The sequence below is a fragment of the Zonotrichia leucophrys genome, chromosome 3 (assembly GCF_028769735.1).
Source record: "Zonotrichia leucophrys gambelii isolate GWCS_2022_RI chromosome 3, RI_Zleu_2.0, whole genome shotgun sequence".
NCBI classification, from domain to species: Eukaryota; Metazoa; Chordata; class Aves; order Passeriformes; family Passerellidae; genus Zonotrichia; species Zonotrichia leucophrys.
In genome coordinates, this window is record NC_088172.1 from 96,496,518 (window position 1) to 96,523,019 (window position 26,502).

Sequence of the window (26,502 nt, forward strand, 5' to 3'; positions counted from 1 at the left end):
TTCTCCCTATCCTTGGACCTGCAAGCTGCAGGGTGATGGACCAGTCCCAGCGCTGTTTAACCGCACAACATTTGCAAACCGTGAAAAGAGGCTCCCACTGGGGCCGGGTACCTTTCGGGTCCCATCTGCTCCCCGGTGCTCACACCCAGCCTTTGAGGAGCACAGAGCAGCCCCCCTACCGCTGGCTGGGAGGGCTGGGTGGGATCCCACACCACGCTGTCCCCGCCGTGCCCCAGGGATGGGCTGACACCCGGGGCAAGGCCGGCGGACAGCCACGGCCGGCGCACAGCGATCCCCGGCGGCACTCCCGGCCCCAACGCTGCCCGGGCCGAGCGGCGGGACCGCGGCGGGACCGTGAGGGCCGGCGGAGGCACCGTGAAGGCCAGCGGGGCAACGTCTCTCCCCCAGGGGAGGGCCCCGCGGCCGCCCCGCCCGGCCCGGCCCGGCCCCGCGCTGAGTGGGCCCCGCGGCGCGGCGCGGAGCGGCGGGCGGGACGCCACGGGGCGGGGCGGGACGCGGCGGCCGAGCCCGGCGAGACAGCGGCGGAAAGTGCCACGACTCCACACGGCCGCGGCGGCGAGCAGGGACCGCGACCCGGCACGGGTGGGTAGGGGCGGCGGCAGGGCAGCCCTTCCTTCCCCGGTCCCTTCCCCGGCCAGCGCTTCCGCGATCCCCCCGCGCTGCCTGCGGGACCCCCCGGCCCCGGCGCTGCCCCGGCGCCGGCGCTCGGAGCGGGGCGGGAGTTCCGAGGCGCGGCAGCCCCGGCGCGGAGCCGTGTGGCGCGGGCAGCGTTGGCGGCGGTCCCGGCGCGGGGTCCGGTCCGTGCGGCGGGGCCGGGCGGATGAATGGCCCTGAGCGCGGAATGGCGGCGTGTGCGGGCAGGGCGAGGTCCGGGCCCCGCGCTGCCCCCGGCCCCAGCGCCGCCGTCCTGCCCCGGCGCCGGCCGGATGACAATTGCTAATCTGATTAACTCGCTGAAGGAAGGTCCCGGCGCTCGGGCCGCTGTCCCTTGTCCCTTTTCTTTCCTTAACTAAGCCCCCCTGAGGAAACTCTGCTGGCACCCCGGCAGCGCGGAGCTTTTATTAGACAGAGGCGTCGATCCCCCAGGCGGGGACCCGCGGCCGCCGAGGGCTCCCTGCAGCCGGGACACGGGCAGCCTTTCCCGCTGCTCTCCTCGCCCCGGCGGGCCGCGCTCCAGCGGAAGAGCGTGTGCTGCACACGTGGCTGAGCGATGCAGGAGTGTCCGCGCCCGCTGTGCCAGCTCGCACCTCCGTCGAAGCCCTGCACCGGAGTCGGGGCTACTCGGGATGTGAGCCCCAAGGAGGAGCTGATGAGGACCGCCGGTGAAATCCCTCTGTGGGCCAGGGAGGGGAGAAAGAATTTCTAATAGCCGCTGCAGGGTTTAGTCGAGCTGCAGCTGTGTTGTGGTGCTGTTACACTCCTCTCCTATATACACATGTATTTTCTGCCTGTGTTCTCACTCCTGGGCTGAGGAAGGGAGCTGGCAGCGCTGCTGGCAAGCACAAGCCAGCTGGCTGCTGCTGCCAGAGCTAATGGAGCACTAAGACACGTTCAATTAAGCTGAGCTATAACTGTTGATGATGGGCTGATCTGGAGTTGCTGTGTGGAGTAGCACATGCTGCTGGGAGCCTGGAAGTGCACAGTCACTTACTCAGAAAATGTATTTAAACAGGCAACATGGGCAGGATCTGCTCACGATGTGCAGGCTTTTCTTGGATGTTTTTAATTTTTGTCTCTATTGCAACAGGGTGGAGGGAAAACCTCCAGGAGAGGTATCTGGTGATTGTTTTTTTATCTGCTGGCAGTGCTGTTGCTGATCTGGCCTCCCAGTTCCCTCGTCCTTGCCCTTTCTCTCCTTTTTTTTTTTAGCTGCTAGGATATGTAGAGGAAGGGATGCTGCAGGAGCTTCACAGGCAGGCATTGCTGTGGGTTATGCAGAGCCTGTCTGTGGGCACCCAGTTCTCCCTGTGGCCCCTCATCACCCCTGCTGCCTTGCTCTAAACTGAGATGCCACCTTCACACCATGGCAAAGTAAAAGCCTTGGGGTGCAGGGGTCAGTGTCCTACTTGCCCAGAGCATATTTTCCTGTCTGCAGCACCTGTTGACACCAGGAGGAGATAGCATGTGTTTTCCTTTGGCTGTGGGAAGAAATAAGATCTCTGTAGTTACTGCACAACCTGACTCTTCCATTGCTACTGCCCACCTGTTGTGTGGCCTGGGTGATTTAAATGAGGGTTGGTGGAGGGGCTGGGCCATAAAGATGCTGAATTCCCATGGATTTCATGTATGGTCACAGAGGGGAGGACAGGCTGAGCAGCTGGCTCGGTTCCAGCCTGGTTTTTGACACAGCTGTCAGTGACAAATGTGACCACAAGACACTGAGCATGGCCCTGGTGCTGTCATGTCACATGTCTGTGGGTTGGTTCATCCTGGAAATTGTTTAGTGCTGAAAAACCAGCAGGGCTGAGTTTGGACTTTGGCTCAGGTCAAACAGAGGTGGCTGCATGTGCAGGGAGGTCAGGTCCCTTGGGCTGCTATCTGGGATTTTGGGAAGCTTGATGGATAACAGGAAAAAGCCACAGGAGTGGAAGAGTCAGAGCACAGCATTTCAGCCAGCTCTTCTGCATGAGAAGGCCAAGTGAACACCAGGTGAAGTTGTTCATCTTATTCCTGTTCTGATGTGGTGAAAACAGCTGGACCAGCTGTTTTGGGGAAGGAGTTTGTATATGGAGATATTAGATGATTTCTGCTGTTTTGAGTGGGAGAGGAGTGGAGGATGGTCCAGAAACATAATGGAAGTAAATGTGCTCAGTGTTGGACGTGAACTTGATTTTTTGAGCATGGACTCCGATGACTGCTGGTGTCCACTCACTTCTTGGGCACACAGCCCTCTCTCAGGCAGGTGGAAAAATGCCATTGTAGGAGTGATGCCCCATGGAACACCAGAAGCTGCAGGAGGGAGGATCCTCAAGTCTTTGAGCCTCTCCAAAGCATGGCTGTCAGGCTGAACATGTGAGACTGCCTTTGGTGCCCCATTTTGCCGTGTCCTGGCTAAGACTTTGTCCAGGTGGGAAGCACGGAGGGGAAAGCACGTGCTTGCAAGGGGGATGGTGTCTTGCTCTGCAAATCCAGGAGCAAACTTCCAGCACTTGTAAGGGCAAAGGTGGCAAGGTGAGGAAATGTCAAAGCAGAGCTTCTCTCCTGGCTGCTGTCACCGTGGCACAAACGCTTCTGGCATCTCTGCACCAGGAAGTTCTTGCAGGAAGACTTTTCCTTATCCCCCAAATGCCAAGGCCAGCCTGGCTTGCTTTAAGCCTCTCTGTGCCCCTTTGGAGAGATGGACTCTTTCCTGAACAAGGGATGGGCTCTTCCCTGAATGAATTGCTGAGCTGGTTGTGCCAAGTCCCAGCCACAGGAGGAACCCTACAGGTGGAACTTGCTCCTCCCTCGGGGCACGAGTGCTGGGACAGCACCAGGTGCTAGCAGGGATCATTTCCTGGCTGGCTGCTCTCTCTCCTTCCTGTGGATCTTCTGCTGGCACATCTATCCTCAGGAGCAGCGTGGGGTTCCCCTTCTCGAGCTTGGATGGCCTCTCTGAGCATCTCGGCTGCTCTCAGGAGTTCTGGCAGCTGCCAGGGCTCTTGTGCAGGTCCACAGCTCCTCAGTGCTCTCAGCTGCTTTGTTCCTGTATTGCTTTTGGTCTGGAGGGGGTTGCTGAGGAGCTTTTGTTTCGATGGGAAGGACTTTAGTGCTCATTTACATCCTTATCTCAGCCTGGCTTTAAAGCAGGAGGCAAGGTACAGGCAGCTTTTACTGCAGCCCATGGAGCTGGGTGAGGCTCTCTGCCAGGGACAGAGGGTATGGGGCTCTGGAAGGGCTTTGGGGACAGTCCTGTGGGGTGAGGATGGGCAGGCACACGGCTCTGGTGCCATGATGTCACATTCAGCGCTGCCATCTCACCCGCCTCACCACCACTGTCCTCTCATCCATCCTTCCTCGTGGAGATTAGGATTCCTTGCCCCATTTCCATCCCCTCTGGGCTCCATCAAGCTGCTTTGGAGGGTGGCAGTACCAGCTGGTGGGGTTGGAGTGAGTTTGTCAGCACTTGGGGGTGCCCTTGCCCCTGCCTTTGCCCCAAGGTGCGTTTTTATCTAGATTTGAAACTGTGGTGCTGTGAGGTCAGGAAGGGCTTATTTTTACAAATATATTTGGGTTGCTGGGTGAGGAATGTAGGTCACCTTGTTTTGGCCCTAAAATAGCTCCTGGGTGCTTTGGTATAGCCCTAAACCCAGCACAAGTTTGGGGGTTTGTGTTCTCCAGCCCTGCTTTCTATTTACTGTCAGGGAGAGGAATTCCAGTCCTTTTCACACTGTGGTTAGGAATTACCTCTCTCTCCTGCTTGGGATATCCCAAAGCAGTGCTCCCCAGTCAGGAGGCAATGGCTTGGCACCAGATGTGCTGGGATAGAGTGGGCTGAGGCCATTCAAGTGCCAAGTGGCCAGGGTGGATGTGAAATAGTAATGAGGGATGCCTGCAGTATCAGCTGGGATCTCCAGCAGTGCCCTGGGGTAGAAAATTGGCCCTGACAGGGCTGGCTGGTTCCAGCTGGCATGGAGAGCCCTCCTGCCTGCCAGCTTCTTTCTCTGCTGCTTTACCTCAGAGAGGTGGGCAGGGAGAGCTGCTTAGAACATCCTTTCCCAGGCAGATTGGGTGTCTCCAGTGGGAGATTTCAGCTCCTCCCAGCCCTGCACCCCCTGCTTGGGTGCTGGAGATGTCACTTCACTGTCCCCACCTCGAGGGCCTCTGAGGTGTCTCCCTGCAAGCACTGAGGTTTGAAGAGATGCTGATCTCCTTAGTTTTAGTTTTATTTTTGCCTCCTCCCCTTCCATCCCTCCCTTCCTCCCTCCCTCCTCGACCCACACCCCCTCAAAGAGGAAATTTGATAATGTCACCAGTTAATCGTGGGGGTGAGAGCTCCTGGTGGCTGAGGACTTCCTGCATTTTGCTTGTTCTGTTTTGAGTAACAGTGATGAGGAGCCACAGCCATGGCAACTCCTGGAAAATGTCCCTTCCCACATTACCTTCCTGACAGCAGCATCTGAGGGACTGGGAGCCACCTCAGAGCCACGTGGAAGTGATGCCCTGGTGGATGAAACACGTGGATGGGCCAGCAAAAATTGGATTTGAAACCAGGACAGGTTCAAGTAGCCATTAAGAGGAGTGGAGATAGCAGCCTCTTTCCCCAGGTGTGGCTGAACCCTGCTGGCCAGAGCTCAGAGCAGGCAGTGTGGTCTCTGCTGCTGCTCAGCAGGGAAAGGGAAGGGCTGCTGCAAAACTTTCTCCTCCCAGAGGGATATTTTATCCCAAAGATAACACCTGGATATGCATCTGGGGGCAGTGAAAAAGCCAGGTGCTCCAGGGAAAGCCCAGATTTTGGCCAACCTGCTCTCAGCAGTCTGAGAGTGGGCTCTCTTACTGCTGCAGGTATGGCTTAGGGTCGTACAAAACCACACCACTGGACATAGAATGAGGCTCTTGGCTGTCTCTGATTGCATCCCTGCTTTTATTTCCTTCTCTCTGGTTCTTCTGGAGAGGAAATTGAGTCACTGAGGTGCAACTGGACCCCTGTGCACGGGCAGTGTAGCAGAGGAGCACAAACTCAGGGGTGTGCAGGCAGGTCAGGATGAGCTGCGTGAACCTGGAGTGTTCCTCTTCCCAGTGGAAGGCACAGATGCCCGTGTGAGGATCCTCCTCAGAAAAGCCATTGCATTTCTTCCCTCCCCTGCTGCCCCTAACTGCTGTCCTGGTGTCTTGCAGGCACAGAGGAGCGAGGCAGGATGGACGTGTACGACCCTCAGACGCTGGGTGTTGTGGTCTTTGGAGGCTTCATGGTGATCTCAGCCATCGGCATCTTCCTGGTGTCCACCTTCTCCATGAAGGAGACATCTTACGAGGAGGCCTTGGCCAAGCAACGCAAGGAGCTGGAGAAGAGCCAGCAGCAGAAATTAGAGAAAAAGAAGAAAGAGAAACTGGTTGAGAAAAAGGGAAAAGCGAAGAAAAAGGAAGAGAAACCGAATGGGAAGATCCCAGAGCAGCAGCTCACTCAGGAAGTGACAGACCCTCCCAAGGAGGTGCTTCCTGAGCCTGCTGTGGTGCCTGAGCCTGTGACAGCTGAGACTCCCATTGCAGCAGTGGCAGTTGTGCCCCAGGAAAAGGAGAAACCCGTCCCATCACCTAAGGAGAAGAGGAAGAAGGAGAAGAAGGTGGCAAAGGTGGAGCCTGCTCCTAGCCCGGTGCTCGCTCCACCCCCTGTCAGCGTCCCCAAAAGTTCTCCCGTGCGGGAGGTGGCCCCCAAGGAGGTGCCTGTGGTGGCAGTGCCCCCAGTTGGCACCCAGCAGAGTGCTCCTGTCATCAGCTCTGTCACTGTCAAGAAGAGCGAGGCTCTCCCAGCCCCGGAGGACCAGAAGCACGATGCACCTGCCAAGAAGAAGGCTGCATCCAAGAAGAAGAGCGAGCCAGGTGAGGCCAAATTCCTCTGCCTGTATCCCTCTGGTCCAGCACATTGGTGTTAGAGAGTTACAGGTTCCTCTGGGATTTGTGTTGTGGGAGTGAATGAGAGGGGCATGTCCCCGTCCTGGGAGAGGGACAGTGCCAGGGTGCTGCACATCTGGGTGGAAAGCCAGGGTGAAGTGCTTTCCCCATAGAGCCCTGACTGTTAAAGCACAGAGGAGCTCTGCCACACTTGGTCACTGCTAGCATTTCCTCCTCTTTTGGTGGAGGTGAAGAAGGATTCCTCAAGCGGAGAGGATTTATGGAGTTTCATACTGCAGGGATTGATTGTAGAGTAATTAGAGGGAAGAGACTTTGGGTCTGTCATGGGGAAGGGAAAACTTACCCATCATAAGTTGTGCCTTACTTGATTGACTCAAGAGATGGAAAAGATCGGGTGGTCCTGAACTCTGCAGCGTATAAAAAAGGTGTAGGGAGGGGAAAATCAGCTCTGTTGCTGGATTCTGGCCTCTCATTGTACCAGTGGGAACAGTTTGGGATTTATTTTTGGTTAAGTGATAATTACAGGCACTAAAAACATGAGTAATTTCAGACCTGTGGAAGGGTTCCCATGTGGGCACATGGCAGAAATCTCTCAGGTGTTCTCAAAGATGTCATGTGATGTGCATAGATTTCTTTCTTCACAAAAATAAAAACCAAAAAAACAAACAACCCACCAAACTAAGACATCTCTTCTTGCTGCCCTTCTGCAGCACATCCAAACCTGCTGTGCAGCCTGGCAGTTTCCACACTCACATTTTGGAAGAGGGCCTGCTACTCAGCAGGGCATTTTGCAGCTGCTGGGTTTCAAAGATGGGTTAAACCCCTTGAATATGCTCTTCCAAGGGAAGGATTTTACTAAAGACCATCTCCATATGGTGATGGGGTTTGGAATGACTGGAGAAGCTGCTCCTGGAAGTGCTGCAGGGGTGGTGAGCTTGGGGGAACTGGAGGTGACTGATTTGTTGTGTGCACACGTGTGAAAAACACAAAAATCCAAGCACTAAATCCCTCAATCCAAGCTGTAACAGCTGAGGGAGTGTGGCTGGGAGATGACCTTTTAGCATTTGTTAAGTTGGGAGGTTTTGGGGTTGCTCCAAACTTAGATTCCCTTGGGTATGAAGTGCCAGTCCTGCATGTCCTGAAAGTGAAGAGTGATGCCTTGGCTGCTCCTGTGGGATTTTGCCAAGGAAAGCTCTTGGTAGGATTTGTGCCATGAAGCCAACTGCGGTTTGACCAAGGTGTTTTCAGCAGCTGTGATCTCTCCTCATCAAATGCAAAGAAACAAATGATTCTGTGGCAGATAAAAATGGGTGTTCAGAGTGTTCAAGGACACATCCTCAGCCCTGAAACAGCTAGCAAACCTGACAGGAGTGGCTTGGGGTGTTTTTCTCCTGCCACTCCACCTGGAGAGGGGCGGAATTCCGCTTGGTGTTTCCCTGCAAGCCCCAGGGCTGAGCCAGGGGATGCCATGTGCTGTCCTGCAGCCCTGCCCTTGCCAGCATGAGTAAAGTGTGAGCCAGGCCTCAGCCCTGGTGGCACAAGGGGTTGGTGCTGCTGGGAAGTGGCTGTGGCTGGGGACACAGACACAGCTGCTGCCAGGGCTTGGCACTGCTGTTCCAGATGGATCTACCAGAGATCACTTAGCAGTTACTGTCACTGGCCAGACAGACTCAGCTTGTGGAAAACTAATTTATTCTTCATTAAAATAGATGAGAAACAGAGATTTTTTTTTTAGAAGTGGAAACAATGCCTTCCTCCCCACCTCCTGTGCTTATTGCCAGGCTCAACTTCACTCCTTCCCTCCTGACTCCTTTACCTCCCATCCCTGAGTGGTGCAGGAGGATGGGGAGTGTGGTCAGTTTGTTACAGCCACCCTCTGCAAGCTCTTTCCTCCTCACATCTTTGCCCTGCTCCAGTGTGGGGCCTTCCATGGTCCTTTGGGAGGAACCTTGTCCAGCATGGGATCCATTCTCTAGAGGAAAATCTCTGCTCCAACACCTTCAGCACCTCCTCCTCCTTCTTTGAACCTTACTGCTTGGAACATCCCAAGCTTTGTATTCAGGAGACTCTGGTGTTAATGACTTCAGGGGCTCTGGAACTGCTGGACTCCAAACTGCTTTTCCTTCTTGTGGTTTTCTAGGAAAAAGAGCCCACAGGGCCACAGATACATGCAGGACCCCCTAAACCACAGTCTCTGTGTATTGTGCACTGAGGTGCTACAACAGCATCATGGTCCCTGATGCTCCCTGGCTTTCCCAGGTTAGCAGGGGAAGGGTTGGAGTCATGTTGCTTCCTTAGCAAAGAGCTGGAACAAACTGGTGAAAGGTGGGACATGACCTTGCTGTCACTGGCACTAGTGTGAAGGATGCATGGAGTGACAAAATTCACCAAAATTGTATTCTGGTGTGGTCCAGCTTCTGATGATCAATGTATCTGAGCCCCCTGGCACTGGCAAAGCACTCCCAGGTCCTGTTGAGAGTCTCTCAGTTTGGTAGAGGGTTATGGCAGATGCTGGGACCAGCTGTTGAGCCAGGCAGAGGTGACAGCTGACTCAAGGAGCACATGTGTGGTGTCATCTCCAGCACTTTTCTCACTGTTCTCACTCAGAGGTACCAAATGTAACACTGGAAATCTGTTTGGAGGATGGTTTGAGATGGTAGCTGTGGGCTTGAAGCCTGCTGAGATGATAGAATATTTCTGCTGTTGTCCCCAGAAGTCCCAATCCCTCCTCTCTCCTCCCCAGCACCCACAGATTCGGATGGGGCCCTGTACCTGCCCTACAAGACTCTGGTGTCCACAGTCAGCAGCATGGTGTTCAGCGAGGGGGAGGCCCAGCAGCTCATCGAGATCCTGACGGAGAAAGCAGGGATCATCCAGGACACCTGGCACACGGTAGGGCTCTGCTGAACCTCAGGAGGTGCAGGGGAGGGGAAGCACCCCATTTTCAGGCAGGCTGAGGCTGTCTGGGAGAAGGGAGCTGAGCTTTCCCCTGGAGCAGAGGGCAGGATGTCCCCTGTGTGTGTGGGGTGGAGGGGATGGCTCTGGAGGCGTTGGTCCCCACTGATGTGCACCCCATGCTGGCAGGCCACGCAGAAGGGCGACCCTGTGGCTGTCCTGAAACGGCAGCTGGAGGAGAAGGAGAAGCAGCTCTCTGCTGAGCAGGAGGATGCAGCTGCTGCCAGGAACAAACTGCGGGAGCTGAGCAAGGTAAGCCCTGCGTGCCCCTCCTGCCATCCCCGCTGTGGCCTCTGCTCATGGTGGCTCTCCATGTGCCTCTGCTCCCACCTCAGCCCCCTGATGGGGCTCTTTGCACCCTTCACCTGTTGGCTGTTTTCTTCCCAAAAAGCAGAGGAGATCCTCCCTTTGCCCTCCTCTGTTGGGGCTGCTCCAGTCTGGGGAGGTGCCAGCCCAAAGAACCGCAGGGTAGTGCCCGTGGGCAGCCATGGGAAAAGCAGGGAAAACCCTTTCTGTGAGAGATTGCAGCTTCTCCTTCAGGGAGAAAAGCAAATCCTCCCTCATTTCAGCTCCCCTGAGCTGAGATGGTACCTTTGTAAGGAACCTGATCCTATTTGCAGTGCCCTTCTCTGACTCAGCCCCCTGCCCCCAGCTCTTTTTGGGTGTTGAAGGCAGAACAGACCCCTGCCACGCTGAACTTGTGGCTGTCAAGTCCATCTGCTTAATTTTTCTTCTTTGCCCCAAACGTTGTGTGATGTTATTTATCCTGGGGGAGGAAAATAAAATTCCAGGCTGTCTTACTCCTTTCTCTTAGCTGGCCCAACATGGAACAACAGTGGCATCCAGTGGCCACAGAGCCCAAAACAAAATGCAGGAGGAAATGTAAGTGCTACATGTGCCTGGGCGTGGGGGCAGCGACAAGAGGGCTAAACTTTGTAGTCTGCTGAGCTAGGAGGCCACATCCTCTTCAAATGGGGAGCCCTGTGCTCTGAGGACTAACTGGGGGCCTCCTTTCTGGAAGGAGCTGGCAGCCGAGCGGGCCAAGGCGGGGGCCGTGGAGGGCAGGCTGAAGGAGCAGCTGCTGAACCGCGAGCGGGAGATCGTGGCCGTGCAGGCACGGATGCAGGCCAGCTACCAGGACCATGTCAGCGAGACTCAGCAGCTCCAGGGCAAGGTGAGCCCCAGAGTGAGCCCTGCACCTGCCTCTTCCTCTGCCAGGTGGCTGCTGGTGGCACCTGGGTGACATTCTGGAGGAGGCTGAGCCGTGTGAGGGGGCAAGAGCCTGCAGTGCTCCTGAGCTGTGGTGCTGAATTTCCCCTCAAAACCCCTTTAAGGCCCCACTAAACACCCCTTAAACTCCCCCAGATCCCTTCCCAAACCCCTTCAGGTACCCCCACACCCCTCTAATAGCCACTTAGTACCCCCACACTCCCTAAATACCCCCTCAATCTCTTTAAGCCCCCTCCAAACCTCTTTGGAGGAGAGGCATGTTGGAGCATCTTCATAGGATGTCACACCCCTGAGGGCTCTCACCATCAGCACTCACTCCCCTGCATTGCCAGTCCCTCCTGCTCATCTCCTGGGCTTTGACAGGGGCAGCAGAAGGGCTGCTGGTGGCATTAACCCCTGTTGGGCTCCTCTAGATCCGGACCCTGCAGGAGCAGCTGGAGAACGGCCCCAACACGCAGCTGGCTCGCCTGCAGCAGGAGAACTCCATCCTCAGGGATGCCCTCAACCAGGCCACCAGCCAGATGGAAAGCAAGTAAGGCTGGGAGGAGGGGCAGAGCCTGGGGCTGCCCTCTGGCAGACCTTGGCTTGACCACCCCCTTTCCCAAAGGTACTTCTACAGACATCCCAACTAGCTGGAGGTGGAGGAGGGAATGAGGGAGGAACAGCTTTGCCAAATGGCTTTTGGGGGTGCACCAGGAGAAACAAAGGTGTTCTTCCCAAGTGAAAGGGCAGGGAATACCTCTCTCCTTTGGGGTCACCTGTGCTGATGCCAGATCCAACAGGCAGTGGAGAGGAGAGAGGGCATCAGAAGGCACTGTGGTGTTTTTCCCCCATAGGGGACTCATACTCTCAAACTTGAGAAAAAATGCAGCCAGCTAGTTGATGGGAGTGATGCTACAGAGAACAGAACAAATAGGAGCTAGGTAGAAGAATTTCACACTCCTTTTTATAGGCAGTCTGAAATGACTGGTGATTAACAGCAGGCAAATAATTACAGAGGGGACTCCAGCTGTAGTGCTTCCTCTTGTGTCTGGGAACACAGATCCATGTGTCCTTTACTTCATAAGAAAGGAATGTCTCCTGTGACTGAAACAGGGCTTTTAAAAAGTGATTTGTTGGCTCTTTCCACCCCCTCCCTGAAGGACCAGGAGTGTCCTAGAAACAGGCAAAGTTTTCACCATTTCAAGTCCTGTATCAGGCCCACAGGAGGATGTGTTTCCCCCGACCAACACCAGGGAGGCTTGGCTGGCCTGTGGGCTGAAATAACCCTGCTTCTGTTGCTGCAGGCAGAATGCTGAGCTGGCCAAGTTGAGGCAGGAGTGCAGCAAGCTGATGAAAGAGCTGTCTGAGAAGTCAGAGGTGCTGCAGCAAGAGGAGCAGCAGAGGAAGAGCTGGGAGATCAAAGCGACGGCCTCGGAGAAGCGAATCGAGCAGCTGCAGGTCAGGCAGGCACTGGCACACCCTGTCCCCTTGCAGGGCTGGGTGGCTGAATGGATCCATGCACTTGGCCATGGGAAGGGCTAGGAGGGACAGAAGTGTCCCTGGTTGGGAAGGAAGCTGCCTGGCAGATTTCCTGATTGCTCTCCACCCCATTAGCTTGTGACATTCCCTGTGCCCCTTGTGTAGCATCACTGTCAGAGCCCAGGGAGCAGCATGCCCTGCTTGAGGCCATTCTTCTGCAGGTGCTCTCTTTCTCAAACTCAGATGGTTTTAAGCTTGTGGCCATCTGGTTGAGGAGATGGAGCTTGTGGCTTTTTTGGTCAGCAGGGAGTGGCTGGGTTTGGGGGTTTTAGGGGTGTTGAAAGGACACCTCCCAAGCAGAGCCAGTGAGCACACAGAGGTGTGTTGCTGGCAGGCAGGCTGTACTCACACAGGGTAGAGCATCTTCTTGGGATGCTGATCCTGCTGGGATGTTGCTAAACTGTGTGCTGGGAGCACAGGGTGAGGGATGTCTCTGAATTGCTCTGGCCTCTTCCAGAAGGTGCAAGAGAGGTGGAAGAGACCTTTATCTGCACATGCCAAAATAGTTTTATGCAGGAGTTCCTGAGCTAGGGGCCTTCCATATCCTTGCTCTTAATATTTTGTGTGCCTGAGGATGTGGCTCTCATTTTGGTGGGCTGCATTTGGCTTCTGCTGCTTTGGCAGGTGAGGAGCAAAGAGGGTGATGTGAGCTCACAGCTGGTGTGAAGGCAGTGGCTGCCTCTCTGCTCAAAGCAGGAGCTCCCAGACATGCTTTTGGGAGAACTCCAGGGCTGTCAGCTCACTGCACACCTTAATGCTAATTAATAAATCACACTAGCTGACTCTAAAGTCAGGGATGTGCTTAAGGTGCTGGGGAGGATGTGTTCCACAGTAACATCTGGAGCTCTGAGCTGAGGATATTGAGTCAAATCCTTAAAAACCAGAGCAGCTGTTTTCCTGGTGGTGCTGAAAGCATCCCTTGGACAGAGACAGGCCTGCTGGTTTATCTTTTCCTGTCCCCTCTGTGCAAAGCAATTTTTCTCCCTCTGCAAGAGTGCCACTTTTACCTGTAAAGCTGCAACTCATCCTTTTCCCCTTTGCCTTCCCCCTCAAAATGCCTGCCCTTGCCAGCCTCTTCCTTGCTGCTTTCCATGATGGAAAATAAAAGTATTGCCTGGCTGAAATTGCACAGCCAGTTCCTCCTCCTGTGGAAGCGTGGTTGGGTGTCTGTGCTCTGCAAAGCCCCGTGCCAGCACCTCTCCCTGCTGGGCTGGGGCGGTTTGAACCGGGGCCCTGGGAGCTTTTTGAGAGCTCTCCAGAGGAGAGGTTGGCCATGGAATTGGCCCAGGACTGAGACATTTGGGTATTGTCTGCTTCCCAGTGTGAGCGCTGGCACAGGATAAAATGTGAGCGCAACGCGGGGCGCTCCGTGCGCAGGGGGAGCGTGGCGGGAGGACGATCTTAATCCCCCAAAACACAGCTTAAAAATAAGATTGTGACACATGGAGCTTTGCTTCAAACTGGCTGGGCTGTCTGTCAGGCTCCAGGAAACCTTGTCTTCCTGCCCTGCAGGCTTACCAACGGGAGGCAGAGGTGATGCTGCAGAAGAGGCTGGATGAGGTCAGCGACGAGCTCCGCAAAACCCAGAGCAGCTACAAGAGCCTCTTGGCAGATGCAGAAAAGACCAAAGGGCAGCAGCAGAGCATTGCTGGTGAGGAACTGGGATCCACATGGGGCAGACTGGAGACTTTGAGAGCTTGGAGGAACCACTTGGGGCAGGACAGATAGATCCAGGGATGAGTTGGGCTGCCTGGTGTTGGTGTGAGTGTGACATGGTCTGGTCCATGGTTCTGTCCCTCTCCTGTGCTGGCCTGCATCCCTGCCTGCCCTTTCTGTGCCTCCTCAGAGCATCCTTGGCCAAGGAAGGCTTCTTTGGCTAAGATCCTGCATGGGCAGAGCAGGGTGGGGAGTGTCCAGGTTTGTTTGAACCTCCCCTACTGTGTTTGTCACCCTTCCCTCCAACAGAGCTGCAGGCCAAGCTGCTGAGCTCCGAGGCAGAGGTTAAAAGTAAGCTGCTGGAGTTGGACAGTGTGAAAGGGAAGCTGCAGGATGCCAGCTCAGAGAATGCAAAGCTTCTGGAGAGGATCAAGTCCATTGAAGCTCTGCTGGAGGCAGGCCAGATGCGGGAGGCAGAAAAAGACAGAGACCTGCAGGTTGTGTGTTTGTTTAATTGGGGTGGGAGGAGGGGAGTGGGTGACACTGCTTACACAATCCCTGAGCTGTCTTTGCTCTGGGATGCCACAGAAAGGGCTAACCTGTGTCACATGCCTGGGACAGGTCATCAAAGTGCTTTCTCTCTTCCAGGCAGCCAACGAAGCAGAAATGAAACAGCTGCAGTCCAGGTGGGTCCAGGTGCACACCTTGAGTGGCACCTCCAGCTTGCTGTCCATGTGTCCCAGGCTTCCTTGAGCACTGAGCCTGTGGCTGAGGGCTTCCTGCCTTCCAGGCAGGCTTGGGGCTTTATTTTCAATTAAAATATTAATTGGCTGTGGTGCTGGCCCCATGTAACAGCCAGTCCATTCTGAAGCAGGACTGAGATACTGACAGGCACATGGAGCCTGACCACTCCTGCGGAACAGGAGGTTCTGCTGGTGTTGGTGCTGGGTGTGGGATGTCTGGTGCAGGTCCCTGCTCAAGGCTGGGCCAACCAGAGGAAGTTTTTAAAAGGTGTTCCCAGGTATCTCCAGGGATGGAGATTCACCACCACTCTGGGTTCCTGTTCCAGTGTAGGATCACCTCTTCCCCCACCCCCCAGCACAGAAGGGTTTCCTGGAATTTAACTGGAGTTTCCCATGTTCTGAGTCCTGCCTGTTGTTCCTTGTCCATGTGCAGGGCACCTCCAAGAAGGCCCAGGCTCTGCATGGGGGGAAGATTTCTCAGATGCCCCCATTGCTAGCAAGCATCCAGCATCCCTCTAAAGAAGGCAGCTCTTGAGTTGTCCTGAGACCCCAGGAGATGTGTGTAGTTCTTCTCAAGAACCTGAACCTTGGTTTGCTCTCACTGAGGGTCCCTTCAGGGCACATGGGGGATCTGAGGGTGTGGAGGGAACCTGCAGCTTTCTGCTGTCTGGTTGGCAGCCCTGATTTAGGGTTTCTCAAGACAGTGGGATGATAGTTTCAAAATGCAGAGCTGTGGGCTCTCTCAGCCTAATGAGCCACAGATAGGAGCAGCCCCAGTGGTGCAGGCCAGAATTCCTGGCCTTTGCATCAGGTTGCTTTTTCCCCAGTCAGTTAAGTGATTGCATTTTATTGCTGGTAAGGGGCTAGAAAACCAGATCCCACTCCAGTATTGCCCTGGCTGTGGTTTTTAGTCCTGCTCCCTCTTCCTCCTGCTGTGTGTAGATGCCAGAGCAGACCAGGATAGGAAGGGCTGTGTCTCCATCTCGGGAGCTTGCTGCCCATGAGGGGGGTGACTGCTCAGGCTCACTCCTGCATCCTGCCCTTGCAGACTCCAGGAGAAGACAAACCAGCTCTCAGCCTTGGAAAAGGAAGCCACACAGCTTCGGGAGGCAGTGGAGCAACAGAAGGTGAAAAACAACGTGAGTGAGTGACAGACAGACAGCCCATTGTGAGTGAGTGACAGACAGCCCATCCTGAGTGACAGACAGCCAGCCCATCCTGGTCACCTTCTGATGGCTCCAGGGGTGTGGCCAGAGGCTCTTCCAGCCCCTTGGAGCCCTGGAGGCATTGCCTCATCTGCCAGAGAGCAGGAATGCCCCTGGTGGGCTGCCTGAGGTGACATGTCTGTCCCTTGTTCTCTTGGAAGGTTTAGGACCTGGTAAGCCAGGGAGATCCTAGCCTGGCAGGCCAAGGCAATCTATGAGGAGGCTCCTTCACACCTTCCTGCTCCTCTGCTCCTTATCCCTCTACTGCAAGGGGATGTCACTTGTGTGGAGGCCACTTTGCATCCCTGCACTTGGCCTGTGTCCCTGCAGGCATCCTGAGCTTGCTTCTGGAGCTCCTGTCCCACCCAGGGCACTGCCAGAGCAATAGGCTGTGTGGAGCCACTGGAAAGACTGGGGGGAAAGGAATGCTTATGGAAAGACTCCTGACCAAACGCAGTTCCCTCAGCAGTGGCTTTGAAATAAATCCCCTGCTGTGCCAGCAAGCAGCTTTGTGTGGCTCATTGCCCTCTCTGTGTGTGGTGTGTCCACAGGACCTTCGGGAAAAGAACTGGAAGGCAATGGAAGCGCTGACCACGGTGGAGAAGGCGTGTGAGGAAAAGCTGCTTGCTGCTACCAAAGCAAAGGTGAGCCTGGCATTGCCCTGGTGTTGGAAGGGAAGCATTCAGCTTAGGCCTCCTTAGGAAGAGAGCTGGCCCAACTCTTCTGCAGGTTTCTCCAAAATTTTTCTTGTGCATCCCTGGTCCTGGTCATGGTTGAAGAACCCGGGACATAAGTGATGCTTTAGTGGTTCCCAGCACCAGCAGTTTTCTGTGTTGGCTGGTTCCCCAGCCCTGTAGGCACAGAAAAGCAGGAGCAGTGTTGTCAGCCTGGCCAGCAGGTGCCCAGGAGCTCCATCCATTGCAGTTTGTCCCTGTTTCAGGAAGAGCTGGCCCAACAGCTGGACGCGCTCCAGACGCGAACCAAGCAGACGCTGCTCTCCGCCTTCCCAGGAGTCACTGTGTCCTCACAGCAGGTGGGACGGCCTTCCCAAGCCCTCCCCAGAGCCTCTCCTCATGGCAAGGAGAGAGGTCCAAGCATCCTCCTTCCTTCTTCTTCTCTTTTTTCCAAACCCAGGACTATGACACGTGGCTACAGGAGTTTAAGGAGAAGACCGTGGGTGTGCTAAAGCAGCAGATGATCACAACAGAGCCTCCAGTAAGTGATGGCTGGAAAGTGGAGGGGTGAGGGTATGCTGGAGGGTCACATGTTTCTTCTTTTTACCTCTCTCTCCTTCCTTTCCCTCTCCTTTTAGGATTCAGCTCTTAAACTAAAAGAGGCAGAGGAAGCGCAGAGCACTTTACAGGCAGAGTGTGAGCAGTACAGAACGATCCTCGCAGAGACTGTGAGTTCCTGCCCTTTGCACTGTGTTGGCTTCCCCTCTGCAGAGGTCTCCTGTCAGCCCAGGCTGCCCATGAGCTCAGGGTGGGCATCCCTTGGTGTGGTGGGGAACTATGGGGTGCAGTATTTGTCAGTGAGACAGAGGAACAGGATAAAGGTGAATTTCTAGAGCTCTTCTTCAGCCTGATTGTGTTGGAAGCCTTGCTAGTGGTGATGGAATGAGACACAGCAAGGGCTCTGATGAGCTGGTTGTGCCAGAATAGGGATTAGGAGCCCCCAGCCCCACCTGATTCCAATTCTGTCCCCTGTTGTTTGGCCCAAATCCTTGGAGAGGCTTTGGAGGCTTCCATCCCTTACCCTGCCCAGCCTGCTGGGGCTGCAGGAGCTTTGGGCCCAGCTGAGGCTCTGCCCACAGGAGGGGATGCTGCGAAACCTGCAGAAGAGCGTGGAGGAGGAGGAGCAGGTGTGGAAGGCAAAGCTCACAGCCTCTGAAGAGGAGCTCCAAAAGGTGTGTGCTGCTGACACAGCTGGGTTTGGTGCTCCTGGAGCTGGACTTCCAGGAGAAGGGGCTGTAAATTGGTTGGTGGCCCTCAGTGTTCTGTCAGCTGTGAACACTGAGACACAGGAACTTTCTTTTCTCCCAAAATCTACTCCTCCTGTCACCAAGCCAGCTGACAAAAATCCCACCTCATGCAGAACCTTCCCTCCTGAATGCAGAACTGAGACTGAGCTGTTTTCCATGGTCTGGCTGCTCCCCATGCATCACGTGGGGTTTTGGAGTTAGCTGGGCTGCAGGGAGCTGGGGGAAGCTGTTGTACAAGAGATGTTTGATTTCTCAGCCCACTGCTGGCTCCTGCAGGGCCAGCACTGCTGAGGCTGCTGGGGGATTGCACAGGGTGACGTGGCTGCTGCTGCTGTTCCTGATGGGAAGAACGGCTGGTGCTAGGGCAGCTCCCAGAGCAATCCTGCCTCTCTGTGGAGAGGAGGGGAATTCCTCCTTTCCAAACATTTCTGCGGAGTCCTCTTCAAAAACCAGCCTGGGTTTAAGTGCTTTTTCTGGCAGCTTGGCCTCTCTTAATAACGAAGCCCATGCCACCTCATTGGAAAATTGCTGCTTCCAGACCAAAAAGTGCTTTCAGCAGGAAGCTTGTGCTGGGTCTCATGATGGTTTCTCAGGTGTTGAAACCTGACTGCAGCCACCTGAAATGCTGCAGGCAACACTGCTGCCTTGCTCCACCATTTATGGCCTGTGTGTGTTAGACTTGTCCTCCCTGGGAAGGAAAGCTCTTCCATGGAGCTCCCCTTGGATGGGTCCAGGATGAAGTGGGAAGGGTGGGAATCAAACAGCAGCCAGCTTTTGATTGAGCAGAGGTGCTCAGTGTCCTTCTCTGATCCTTTCTGTTTCAGTCACACCTGCAGCTGAAATCCCTGGAAGGTGTGGTGGAGAAGTTGAAAGCAGATCTGCAGAGCACAGATCAGGTGAGGGTTTTTGGGGAGGGGAGGTCTCTGCATGGGTTGAGTCAGGCCCCATCTCCTGACTTGCCTTTAGCCACAGCATGTTTGGGATGTGTTGGAGCTCACACAATCACCCTCCTCCTGCTTTCCTCTCTTTCCATGCAGCTAAAGGAATACACCTCTCTTCTGGAAACACAACTGGAAAATCACTTGGAGACAGCCAGCTCCGAGCGCCAGAACTACACAAAAGAAGTTGAAGCTGTAAGTATGGAGGCTGCTGCCTTCTTCAGCTTTTTCTAACCCTGACTCCCCACCCATGCATGATTTCAGGAGTGCCCTGGGCATCTGGAAGTGCCCCAGGGATCTGCAGCTTTGCAGAGAAAGAGGAAAACAGATGGAGATGGTTGCTCCAGTCTGGGTTGTAGACTCTAAAGCCAAGAATCATGGGCAAGGGGATGGGTCAGGGACACAGGACAGATCTCTGTGGAGGTGCTGTGTGGTTTCTGTGGCTCAGGTGAGACAGACCTGTCCCATGGCTGTATTTGCTTGAGCAGGCACATCAGCATGTGATGACACCAAGACCTCTTTGGGAAGATGTTGCATCATAAAAAAGCTTCCTTGGGCCAAAGAGTTCCTAAACCAAGTGCATAAAAGGAGTTGGGTTTTATTTTCCTTTCTTTGGCAGTTGAGGCTGCTCTTGTCAGAGTCCCAGGAGCAGCTGGACGCAGCAAAGACTGAAACACAGAAGCAGAGCAAGGAGCTGGCTCTGGTAAGGAGGGACCCTGGGAATGCCCTGGTGGGTCCTTGGGGCTGGCCTGCAAAGCAGCTGCGGGGCCAGCACCCTTCCTGTGGGCTGAGGGAGGGCAGGGAGGCACAGCCTTGGCAAACCTGGTGCTGCTGGGCACCACACGTTCAGAGGGGATTGCTGGGGGCCAGGGGAGATTTTTATTTCATTGTCTTTCCTCCTGTGATGGGGTAGGAAGGAAGGGAGAGCAGCAAGGTTTGCTCAAGCTGGTGTGTAGCAGAAAAAGCCAGCTGCCCCACCATGGACACTTGTCACCAAAACACCACCCTGGGGCAGGGGTTTGGGGATCCATCCATCCATCCATCCATCCATCCATCCATCCATCCATCCATCCATCCATCCATCATCATTTGCTCTGCACCCCTGGGAGCTGTTGAGCCTTGCAGCTGCCCAGCTCTGATACCACTGCCCTGCTCTGGCAGAAACTGAGGTGGTTTCGCAAGCATTCCAGCTGGTGTGCAAGCCAAAAATCTAGCAGGCTTTATCTGCAGGCTTGTGGGAAGGCTGTGGCACAGGGATGTGTCGCTGAGCCAGGCTTGCTGCTCATCCCTCAGGTCAGGCAGCAGCTGAGTGAGGCAAAAAGCCATGTACAGGAGGGAGGAGTGGTGGGGTTACCATCTGAGGCCAGTGAGGCTGCACCCCTCGAGCTTAGGGTGCTGAGGCCACTCCTGGGCAGGCTCTGACCCTCTGGATGCTGAGAATGCCTTAACCATGTGTCCTTTCAGCAGGCTGTTCCCCTTGGGAGCCCTCTGGCAAGCTTTGGGGGATGGTGACAGTGCCCTGTGGGGTTCAGAGTCTCCTCAAAGGAAGGGGACACCCCCCTGACAGAGCAGTGCCAGGATCCCTTCCCTGCCAGGGAGGATTAGGGTTACAGAGGTTCCATAAATCCTGCTGCAGCTGGGCTGAGGGCATCAGCAGCAGCTGTTCCTTTCCAGGCTGACACCTCTCACCAGTGGCAGGGCTCTCTTTCTCCTCTAATCCTGTTAACTGTGGAGCCTTCTCCCAGGCATGGGGGCCTGCCAGGCACATTTTCTCTATGGGATGCCTCTCATCCCACATTCCAGCTGCTGCTGCCTGAGGAGCAAGCAAAACTGGGCAGTGCTAAGCCAGGCCCCAGGCTTGCCATCAGCAGTCTCCCTGCAGAGGGGGGGGTGCTTGTACTTACTGCCCTTTGGGAAAGCTTCTGGTTTTATTTCTTCTGTCCAGCCCAGCTCTCTTGGTGATGTCCCTGCTAGCTCATTTCTTGAATCTTTTTTAAAACGCTGTTTCTGGGTGTTTTCCCCTCTCCTCAACACAGTTGAAAACCCAGCTGGAGCAGAACGAAACGCTGGCGGAGAAGGAGCAAACGCTGCGGCAAAAGCTGGCACGGGAGCTGGAAGAGGTGGGTGTGGGTGAGAGGATACCAGGGTGTGCAGAGCCTTCCTTTCCTGCATTCTTGGCTGCTAATGAAACCCAAGAATTAATTTGAAGAATTAATCTGAAGGCTTTTCCCCATCACTGTCCACACCTCAGCCATCCTTGTGAGACGTTCCCTCCCACGTCTCAAGGACTTCGTACAGCAGCTGTGCTAAAGCCATGTGGCATCACTGGCCCCTCAAATTCAGCTCTCCCAACCCCCCCCATGTCTTGTGCCAGCTTTTTCCTTGGAGGGTTATGGGCTTGAGCTGGGTTTCCTGCTGCTCCAAGTGAGAAATGCCATCTCCCTGCTGGAAGCAATGCCTTGTGTGTCTGCAGCTCCTCAGCAGGGCACTCAGGGTGGCTGGAGCTGGGTGTGTGGGAGATGCTGGCACTGTTGGCCTCTGTGCTCACTGAGTGTGTTCCTTTGCAGGCCCAGAGCTTGGCACGCAGCTTGCAAGCAGAGCTGGAGAAGCTGAGGCTGGCTGAACACACAGCAGCTTCAGACAAGGAGGAGGCTCAGCATCTCAAGGTGAGTTGGCTGTGCCACCACAGCAGAAGTCACGTGTGAGCAGGACTATGGGCATGATTGATAATTTCTGAGCTCTGGGGAGCAAGGCCCATCCCATGGTCACCCTGCAGGAGAGGGCTGAGAGCTCCAGGGTGGCTGAAGGACAGCAGGGCCACTCATCCCTGCAGGTGACATCAGTGTGGTGCCCTGAACAAACACTCACAGGCTGGGCTTTTCACACACTGGGAAACCATCCAGTGCTGGCCCATGGCATCTCCAGGCAGCCACAGAGAGCTCTGTCTGTCTGTCTGTTCTCCCTGTTGAGGTGGGAACTGGGTGTTCCCCTGGCCTGTGGTCACTGAGACAGCTTGATGCAGACCTGAGGTGGCCTGAGGTGTTTTGAAGGGGGGAAGGTCACCAGGTGGCAAAGGAAGGCTCAGGCAGGTGCCTTCTTTTGACTGCCATGTAGGAAAGACTTGAAAAAGAGAAAAAGTTAACAAAGGACCTGGGCCAGGCAGCAACCAAACTACAGGAGCTACTGAAGGTTTCCCAGGACCAACTGGCCAAAGAGAGAGAAATGGTGAAGAAGTTGAAAGAACAGCTTCAGGAAATGGTACTGGTGGTGGCCATGTCCCTCCCCCTGGTGCTCCTGGGGCAGTGTGCAGCAGGCAGGGGTTTAAGAGCGGAGGCAAGGTGGTCCTTGCTGCCGGAAACCATTTTTGGGTGGCTTTTGGGAAAGGCTGAGACCACAGGAGGTGCTGGTCAAGGTCCTGGCCCATCTGTGAAATGCTTTGGGCCTTGAGCTGCCATGAGAATAAGGGTGAGGCCAGCTGAGTAACCCACTTCTTTTTCTTGTTCTCCAGGGGCAAGAGGACAGTTCAAAGGAAGGGACTTCAGTTTGATGAGTCTTCACCCTGGACCTTACAGTTAACTTACCAAAATGCCTTACACATTCCTAAAAATAAAAATTTATGCTAAATTTACTGTAGATAAAAGATAAAAGCCATTAGTGACCCAAACCCTAGTTTTGAAACTTACAAGAAAACATACAAAAAAAATTCCAAAAAAAACAACCAGTAAACACTGCAGTTTGTAAGAAAATCTTCATACTGTTTTGTACAACTCTTCATTTCCTGGGGAGCTGCTGTGGCTACTCTGGGGCTTCACCCTCCTGTTCCAGCAGAACCCAGCAGTGTGTGAAAAGGGAAGAGACTGTGCTTGTATGTCAACCAGTGCAATTATAATTATATATTTTTTTCTTTTTTTTTTCTTTTATTTTCTTTTATTTTTTTGTTTTGAGTGAAAGGAGTGTGAAAGTAAGACCCACCATGGAAGGATGCCTCTTGGCTGGGTGGCTCTTGGCACGTGGATTTCTGGGTGTTGATGCAATTAAAACAACGTAGCGAAGAGAGCTTGTCCTTGCTTTATTTTTCTTGTTTGTGTTGGGTTTTTTTAAGTTTGTTGTGTTGTGTTTTTTTAAGTTTGCAAGCCAGGTAGGGCTTTGGGGTCCCTGAAGAAGGACTTTGCTTTGGCCAGGAGCTGTGTCACAGAAGCCATCCCCTGGTTTTTATTCACTACAAGGAGAGAAACTTCATTCCCACTGTGTTTTCCCACTGCTGGTGCAGGGCTGGCCTCCCTGTGTGGGGTTTGGCAGAGGGATTGACACTTTTGCCATGGCAGTAGGGGCATGGTGGGGACAGGACCATTCCTCCTTGCTTTAAACCTTAGTGCTCCCCTGTAGTCTGTCCCTGTGTGGTGGTGGTGGCCCTTGGTTACTGTCAGGCTCTAGTCCTCTGCTCTCCCTTCTTGTTGCTTTCCTTTTTACTTTTTTTCCTTTTTTTAATTGTTCTTTTATTATTCTTTTTTTCCCCTTTTTTATTTTCAAGCTGGTTTCTTAGGAAATGGCAAAGGCCACGTGACAGCGTGGTGCTGTCTCCCCACAATAAAGCTGCTGAGCCCAGTGCTGACATCAGCAGGCTTTGAGAGAGGGAGGAGGAAAAAAAGGCCCCTCAGTGCCTGCAGAGAGCCAAGGCCAGGAAGGAGGATGAGGGGCAGAGCTGCTTCCATTTTGTTCCTGGGGAAGGCCAGTGTGTGACCAACCCCTGCACTGCACCCCTGAGACTCCACAGGGCTGGGACATGCTGTCCCTCCCTCAGCACTGTGGCTTTTGGGGCTGTGATGAAAGCTGGGGCAGGGCTGTGTGTGACTCAGCTGGGACCAGGTGAGAACAAGAGCCAAGGAAATGGGGAGCTGAGAGCCACCCCTGCCCCCTCCCCTGTGTTTGTCCCCACTCCCTGTCCCAGCACAGGTGGCAGAGGGAGCTGCTCTCCCCATCCTGGAGGGACAAAGGAAGCAGACCTTTGCCCCACAGCCAGGGTTGGCCTGTGGTTTATCTTCCTGGACTTTGTGGCACATGTGGAGGAACACACAAATTGAGGCCACTGGTGACCTCAGCCTGCCAGCACTGTCACTTCCCCCAGCCCAGCAGCCCCGACCTGTTGGATGGAAGCTCCCCAAAACCGAGGGAATGCCTGCATTTTGTCAGGATTGCACCAAACCCCCACCCAAGCCCCAGACAGGAGGGAGTTGTGGAGCATGGCAGGGTGGCTCTCACCCCCAGCAACCAGGGCAGGAAGGGCCCTGCAGCTGCAGGTGCTGGGAAGTGACGCAGTTCCTTTGGTTTTGCAGTTTTTGGCTTTTGCAACAACTCTTTCCTTTCTTGTGAGCTGCAGTGCACAGAGAGCAGAGACCCAGGCCTCCCTCAGCAGCACAGCCAGGGCAGGCTGGCTGCAGTGGGGGCTGTCCCATGTCCCCAGCCCCAGGGCACACCATGCCCTGCTGGCACACAACACCCAGCTGCCTGTTTTAGCAACACAGAGAGGAGGACTGTTCTGAAGCAAAGCTGAAATCAAAGAACTCTTTTTGGAGAAAGACATTCATCAGTTTTTCACACCTGGAATGGTACTGTTGCCATGTTTTAATCCCCCTGGCACCTTGATGGAAGGGGAAGGACATCCTGAGGGCCAGAGAAAGCCACACCTTGCCCAAGAGCACAGGCAGCTGAGGCCTGGCCCGCCCCTCTTTCCCCACAGCTGGTGGGATTTGGGATTTTGCCATGTGCCCACCCAGTCACCTCCTTTCCTCCAGGAGAGCCACCCAGGCTTGGTGCTTGTCAGCCCATGACTCAGAGCAGCCCCAGCACTGCAGGCAGGTACCTTCATTGATAAAGATCAACAAGCTGCTCAGCTGGAGTGACTTGGAATGAGAACACTGGATCCTTCTGCTGATTCAGCCATGCCTGGAATTCCCTTTCAGCCTGGGTACCTGGGCTTATCAAGGCACAGTTGAAGAGACTCAATTTAACCCTCCTTGCAAATCACATTTACACTGCCTGCTGTTTACACTTAGGCTTGAATTAACAGTCTCCATTTCCTGTTCTCATCTTCTCACAGGCCAAATGACCAAAAATGGCTTTTGGGAAGCCTGCATGTGTACTTCAAAATGTTCACACTACCTCAGCAAGTGTGACTGAGCTGCCTCCCTCAGCTCAACTCCTTCACCTTTTCCTTCATGTGCCCCTGTTAGGAAGTGATTTCTCCCACCAGCAACCAGCCAAGTTATAGGAAGCATTAATGTTGTTTCTCCCTTCTTGTCTTGCCTTTTCAGAAGGTCTGGGTGATTTGGGAGAAATCTTAAAAACAGTCACAAGAGTTTCATCCCCTCAAAAACCAGAATAACCCTGAGAGGGGAAGTTTGGCCACAAACCCCACGATGTGAACAAGCCCACAGCACTGTGGCTCTGAGGATTAAGAGTTACTGTTAGTTCTGGAGCACAAGGATCACTCTGTGACTTCTTGTGAGGGCCCTAAAAGCTCTCCAGTGGGCTGAAGCAATAGCACCACACCCAGCCAAGGCCCAAAGTGTCACCTCTTATCACTCACTTCTGGGACTAAGGTACTTTGAACCCAAGTCCCTGATCCAAGGACTTTGACATTGTGGGAAATGCTCTCCTACCTTACAGGTCTGACATCCTTCCTGTTTTGCAGTGCCTCCTGCTCCATTTTGTGACCAAGGAAGGAAATCCCAGGCAGAAGTGTCCACAGCGTCACCTGGGCTAGATAAAGATGCCTGCAGCCTGGAGGCACCAGCTATCAGTTGGATCTTGGCTAGGAGGTGCCTGTTTGTGAGGCAGCACCACTCCCAGTGTGTCACAGTGCTTTCCTTATCTCCAGGCGGACTTTGGACAGGGATCAGAACTGCAGACACCTGGGCAAGGAGGAGCTGTTTATGGGGATCATTACACACTTGGGTGAGGCCCCAGTTGACTGGAAGACAGGCTGGAAGCCCCAGCAGAATCCAGGCCAGTTTGCTGTGCTCGGAATCAGGAAGCTGCACTCCAGTGGAGAACCTTGTGCTCCCAGCCCTGTGACCGTGTGGGTGCCAAGCCAGAGCAGTCAGTCAATGCCTGTCTTTAATGAAGGGTTTTACCCACCCAGCCTGGCCAGAGAGGGCACATGCTGAGTCAGGCAATGGCCCACTGCTGCCCTGGCCCCCAGCACAGCTGGCACTGCCCTGCCAGGAGCTGAGGGGACACCACAGCTGTCCCTGCACAGCTGGAACAGCTCAGGGAGGAGGGACCATCCTGTGACTGCCCTGGCTCCCTCAGTCCCCACAGGGCAGGCAGGGGCACAACACCCAATGCATGGCTGGGCTCCTGGGCTCACACTGCAAACAGGGAATGGCTCCCAGGACAGCCCAGCCAGCGGGAACTTGGGCCCAAAGCCTGAAGGCAGAGAGAAGTCTGGGAGCCTGCAGCAAGCAGGGGATGCAGAGCCAAAGAGGGGAACACACAGCTGAGACAAAGTTGTTTCCCCCAGATCCCTCCAGCTTCACCAGCTCCTCCTTCCAGCCTGTTTGCCCCACTCCAGCTCCCAGAGCAGGGCAGGCAGCCTCTGCAGAAGGCACAGCAGCTCCCTAAGTGCTTACCCAGATCCAGCAGAGCCAGCCCCCTGCAGGAGGGCTGATCCCGAGGCTGGAGAGCAATCAGTCACTGAC

The 26,502-nt window shown here is 54.6% G+C and overlaps 1 protein-coding gene across 4 annotated transcripts; it reads left to right on the top strand.

The window, feature by feature from the left end:
• The first annotated feature begins 474 nt into the window (after positions 1–474).
• Positions 475–22,554, top strand: RRBP1 (ribosome binding protein 1). Of its 4 annotated transcripts, XM_064709418.1 has the most exons (24): positions 475–603; positions 5,839–6,540; positions 9,317–9,465; positions 9,658–9,780; positions 10,550–10,702; positions 11,172–11,290; positions 12,045–12,198; positions 13,792–13,930; positions 14,245–14,432; positions 14,584–14,621; positions 15,727–15,817; positions 16,435–16,527; positions 16,824–16,916; positions 17,018–17,098; positions 17,196–17,285; positions 17,697–17,789; positions 18,689–18,760; positions 18,902–18,997; positions 19,422–19,505; positions 20,096–20,194; positions 20,839–20,922; positions 21,370–21,468; positions 21,917–22,060; positions 22,311–22,479. In XM_064709418.1, exons 2-24 carry the CDS (start codon positions 5,859–5,861, stop codon positions 22,347–22,349), a joined length of 3,003 nt encoding a protein of 1,000 aa, XP_064565488.1. In that variant the 5' UTR covers positions 475–603; positions 5,839–5,858; the 3' UTR covers positions 22,350–22,479. The 4 variants fall into 4 exon arrangements, with proteins under 4 accessions (XP_064565488.1, XP_064565485.1, XP_064565486.1 ...); XM_064709415.1 differs by lacking the exon at positions 20,096–20,194 and having other exon boundaries at positions 22,311–22,554; XM_064709416.1 differs by lacking the exon at positions 20,096–20,194 and having other exon boundaries at positions 15,727–15,805; positions 22,311–22,554.
• The last annotated feature ends 3,948 nt before the right edge of the window (positions 22,555–26,502 follow it).

Coding starts and splice junctions, on each gene's coding strand:
- RRBP1 (XM_064709418.1), top strand. CDS start 5,859: ATGGACGTGTACGACCCTCAGACGCTGGGTGTTGTGGTCTTTGGAGGC. Junction 9,466..9,657: donor TCCAGGACACCTGGCACACG/GTAGGGCTCTGC, acceptor CCATGCTGGCAG/GCCACGCAGAAGGGCGACCC. Junction 14,622..15,726: donor ATGAAACAGCTGCAGTCCAG/GTGGGTCCAGGT, acceptor CTGCCCTTGCAG/ACTCCAGGAGAAGACAAACC.